We start from the raw sequence: 4,705 nt of genomic DNA, 5'->3' as shown, positions 1-4,705 counted from the left end.
TTTCTTTCCTTCTCTCTCTCTCGCTGCCTTCCTGCCCTCCCTCCCCTCTCTCGCTGCTGCCCTTCCCTCTTTCCCCTTTCTCCCTTCTCTCCCTGCTGACCTCCTGCCCTCCCCCCTCTCCCTCTGCTGCCCTCCTTCCCTCCCTCCCCTCTCTTCCCTCTCCCCTTGCTACCCTCCTTCCCCCCCTCTCCTCTCCTCCTTCTGCCCACCTTCCTCGAGCACATTTTCCAAGCTTTCCTATCACCTACGTCGTCAGCCCCTCCCTCTTTCCCCACATTCGCCTCCCCTTCCTGCTCCCTCCCTCCTTCTGACCCATGCCCCCACTCCCCTTCCTCTCATACCCCACCCCTCTTTACCCCACACCCCTCCTCCCCAACGTACCCCCTCACGCCTTCGCCAGCTCCTCCTCCCCCACCCTGTTACCTCCCCCTCCATGCCGTTCCCTTCTCTTCGGAGCCTCCCGCGGTATAAATGTTCTCGCGTTAGGTCACAGCAGTTACTCTCCAGTTCGTTCCTTCAGCGTGTGATCCCGTTCGTCTTAAGGTCTTTTGAAATCATCTCGCTCAAGGTGGGTATGTGCACTGAACTCCGGTGTGATCTCGAAACGACCTAAACATATTAAGTGTCTGTAAAGCGATCTGGTGGTTAAAGGTGTTACTTAGTGTTCCTTGTGTTTCTTGTTACGTGTTGTGATCTAGTGCTCTGCAATGACTGGTGATGAAACTGATTTCGGGATTAATATGACCTCGATTGTACACTATATGTGAAACGACTGACATGCGTGAGGTTCATGTGTAATTGAGGATACCAGTAGTTTGAGAAATTTTGCTGTTATCATAATCTGAATCAAATCATATCCTATGTTGATGATAGTCTTTAACAATAACGATTTCACCCTTCTTTATTCAGGACTCTAAATCTAATTTTACCCTTGTGTTGTTAGTATTGTCATATTATCATCAGCAATAATATTTTCTCTAACAGTAATAATTCTAATAGTTGAAATATTTATAATGATTAGGGTATGAGATAAGTGAACAGTGAGTGTGATGAAGAACAGTGAAATCTGATAATAGCACAAACTGACACCAACCAACATATTCTGAATAGCTGATTAGTTCTGAGATATGATTTATTGTTTTGACAAGGCGTAGGTCATAGGAGTAGTATAGTAACAGCTTTAGCGGAATAGTTAATTTTATAGCGTAGATCGTCAGGTAAGTGACCAGGTAAGTCTCGCGGCTCATCTGGGCGATAAAGTCCTCTCGGGTCAGCCCACACCGCATGGAGAAGTTGCACAGATAGAGGGGCGCGTGATTGGACTTTATTCCCAAATGAGTTGGCGAGACGCGGGGGTTCCAATCACCGCTGCTCTAATCTGTGGAATTTCTCTTTGCAGGATGTGGCGCTTGACGGCGACGCTGCTGCTGCTGGCTCTGGCTTCGGCCGAACCCCAGGGATACAATTACCCGGAACCACCCCTGGGAGGATATCTGCCTCCTCCACCCTCTAATCCAGTCTGCCCTGCAGTCACCTCCGTTGTATATGACACTCGTGTTCAAACGTCTGTCAACGTGCAGACTGTCAATCAAGTGAGCACGCAGTACGTTACGACCACAGTAGTTAGGCAGCAGGTCGTACCAACTACCCTTTTCCGAACGCGGGTCCAGACGCAGGTTCAGTACCAAACCAGCATAGTCCAACAGACAACGACGTATATCAATTACAGAATTCAGACCCAGACTATTCCAAGTCCACCCGTTGTACGAACGCAGTACGTTACTTCCACTCGCATCGTGCCGCAGGTCAGCTACGTCACCCAGACACAAACTCGAACACAAGTTGTACCTGTTGAGGTAACCCGCACGCAAGTGCAGACCGTCAACCAGCCTGTTGTCACCTATGAGACTAAGGTTCAGCAACAAACGCAGGTTGTAACTATCCCTGGTCCTGACGTCGTTAAAACACGGGTTCAGACAGTTGTTCAGACCTCTATCGTGAGGAGCCAGCAACCTGGTAGTACTATATATGTAACTTCGACACGTGTGCAACAGGTGGTACAGACATCAGTCGTTCGCGGACAGGACGTCGTAAGGACCAGCGTTGTCCAGAGACAACAGGTCATTCCTTTCACATCTGTCAACACGCGTTACGAGAATGCCGTCGCCACTCGCGAACAGGTGGTGACGAGGACCAACGTGGTTACCCAGACTCGCGTCCAAACCCAGGTGGTGCCCCAGGAGGTGGTCAGCACCCAGGTGGTTCCCACCACCATATACACCACCCGCTATGAGACCCGTGTTCAGCCCTTCACACAGGTGCAGACCGTGGTCAGGACCCAGTACGTCACACCGGCCCCCGTGGTACAAAGCCGCCAGGAAGTGCGGACCTCTGTGGTCCAGGTGCCCGGTCCGGACCGCGTGGTCACCAGTCAGGTCGTGCAGACCCAGCAACAGCAGCAGGTCGTCTATCAGACAGTTAACCAGGTTCAGCAAGTCACTGTTACAAGGACAGTTACAGGAACGTGTGGAGGGTCCGGATATAACTATAACGCGCCGGCTGTTCCATTCGTAATTGGATAACTTTCCTCTTTTAAATTTTACTGTAGATCCTGATTTATACAGCATTTCCTCTTTTACCATCTCAAATGTTAGCCATGAACTTACAAAGTAAAAAGAAAATTAGTGGTAATTGTTTACCCGTTTTATCGTGTACGTTTTCTCATTAAATTATAATAATACTGTTGTTTATTTCACTAAACCTTTAAGCAGACTGATTTTCTGACACTTTTCTTCTAAGTAAGTATGATTGTTAGTTATTTTATCTCCCTTTAGGATGCCTAGTTTCTGTCCAAGTAAATCCTCAGTACAAATTATTTCGAAATCAAATCGTTTTCGCTTGATTATCAATACATGATTACACTTCATTACAGACACTGATATAAAGATATCATACTCTGTTTTCAGGATGTTGGCGCTGGCATTGCTCTTGCTGGTGGGGTTCGCTCACGGAATCTCGCTAGAAAGGCCACAGCGTGACCTGCTTGGCAACGGCATCGATCTTCAACCGTCTGGCCTGTATGGAGTTCCGATGGACTACGGCTGTCAACCTTCTACGATTTACAGCACTCAAGTCCAGTATTCCACTGTTGTCGTCCCCTCTATTGTCTACAACAACCAAATTCAGTATGCTACTCAGACGTCTGTCCGCGCACAACAGGTCTATACCACTATCTATTCTGAGATTGTCAGCACTCAGTATGTTCCTTCCGTGATCTATCAGACGGTGACTGTCACTCGCACTCAAGAACAAGTACGCACGCAGGTCGTCACTCTCCCGGCGCAGACTAGTTACGTGGCTCGCACCCAAGAAGTCGTAAGGACGCAGGTGCAATATCAGACTCAATACACGACTGTCGTTCAATCGGTACCCTCGACGATCACTAGAAATGTCGTATCTACAGTCGTAATGCCCCAGCAGGTAGTCAGTACTGTCTACCAGACACAGACGGTTACCAGGACACAGCAGGCGCCAGGTAGGACCAGAACTGTCCCCAGCACTCAGTACAGTACCGTTTATTCTACTGTAGTTATTCCGGGACAGGACGTTGTAAAGACAAGTGTCGCCGTTAGCACCAACTATGCCGTTCAGACTATCACGCAGCCTGGACAGACACGATACATCACCTCTACACAAGTGGTCCCCGTCACCACTACCATCTACTCACAGGTGGTTCTCACCAACACTCAGACGCAGTACGTGACTCGCACTCAGGTGCAGACGCAATATTCAACTGTCGTGCGTACGGAACAAGTGAGACAGTACGTCACAAGGACCGTCACAGTTCCCCAGCAGGTGGTGAAAACCCATGTTTCTACTCAGGTAGTCCCCTCAACCATCTATAGTCAACAGGTTGTTCCTTCCATCGTAAACCTTCCCGCTCACACCGAGTACGTTACTGTTACCCAGACAGTTGTCAACACCCAGCAGCTCCCTGGCCAAACCCGCGTCCAGTACGTGACCCGAACAGTCTACAACACCAACTACGTAACTTCCACGGTATACAACAAGCAATACAACACCGTGACGGCCACCTACACTCAGCAGCCCAACTGCAACTCCGGCTACAATTATCCTGAACCTGCTGTTGCCTTCAATGCACTTGGCCGTTAATGCAGAGTTTGCATGAGACACTAGAGGAAATAATAAATTATTTTGTATTCTAAGGAACACTAAAAAAAATATTCAGATGGTCAGAGACAGGAATGAATAATCATATTATGGGTTAAGTTTCCTCAATTTATCAAACATTTCGCATTTGTTTTAAGTATACACTAAGAAATAAAAGTTTTTTTTTTTCATCCCCCGGCTTTTACTTTCACTCAAACCACCTCCAGGACATGAAAGTTTAAGATCATTGACCACAAATCCGGAGAATGACATAATCGGATAGCCTTAATTTTCAAACATATACCACAGTTGAAACCAGGACATCCTGCTGGAAATAAACCTACATTCTACAACATATATAGGATTCCTCTTGAATACAAGGTTTGAACTAAACACTTCTCTTTTTTTCTATATATTTCTTGTAAAGGAATGGGAATGTGATACGGGATTCAGTGTCATCTGTGGGCTGGGAAATGTATTGAGGGCCATCATCTATCCAAAGAGCTCACGACTCTAGTTAGATAGAGCGGGGCGA

The 4,705-nt window shown here is 47.6% G+C and overlaps 1 protein-coding gene across 2 annotated transcripts; it reads left to right on the top strand.

Moving 5' to 3' along the window:
* Positions 1-416: 416 nt before the first annotated feature.
* LOC125028254 lies at positions 417-4,358 on the top strand. Of its 2 annotated transcripts, none has more exons than XM_047617677.1 (2): positions 417-568; positions 1,400-2,742. In XM_047617677.1, exon 2 carries the CDS (start codon positions 1,401-1,403, stop codon positions 2,580-2,582), a length of 1,182 nt encoding a protein of 393 aa, XP_047473633.1. In that variant the 5' UTR covers positions 417-568; position 1,400; the 3' UTR covers positions 2,583-2,742. The 2 variants fall into 2 exon arrangements, with proteins under 2 accessions (XP_047473633.1, XP_047473631.1); XM_047617675.1 differs by lacking the exon at positions 1,400-2,742 and adding an exon at positions 2,967-4,358 and having other exon boundaries at positions 443-568.
* The last annotated feature ends 347 nt before the right edge of the window (positions 4,359-4,705 follow it).

The sequence above is a fragment of the Penaeus chinensis genome, chromosome 8, assembly GCF_019202785.1.
Source record: "Penaeus chinensis breed Huanghai No. 1 chromosome 8, ASM1920278v2, whole genome shotgun sequence".
NCBI classification, from domain to species: domain Eukaryota; kingdom Metazoa; phylum Arthropoda; class Malacostraca; order Decapoda; family Penaeidae; genus Penaeus; species Penaeus chinensis.
The sequence above is the reverse complement of the archived record's forward strand: the minus strand, read 5'-3'. Positions and strand labels throughout refer to the sequence as shown.

Coding starts and splice junctions, on each gene's coding strand:
- LOC125028254 (XM_047617675.1), top strand. CDS start 2,968: ATGTTGGCGCTGGCATTGCTCTTGCTGGTGGGGTTCGCTCACGGAATC.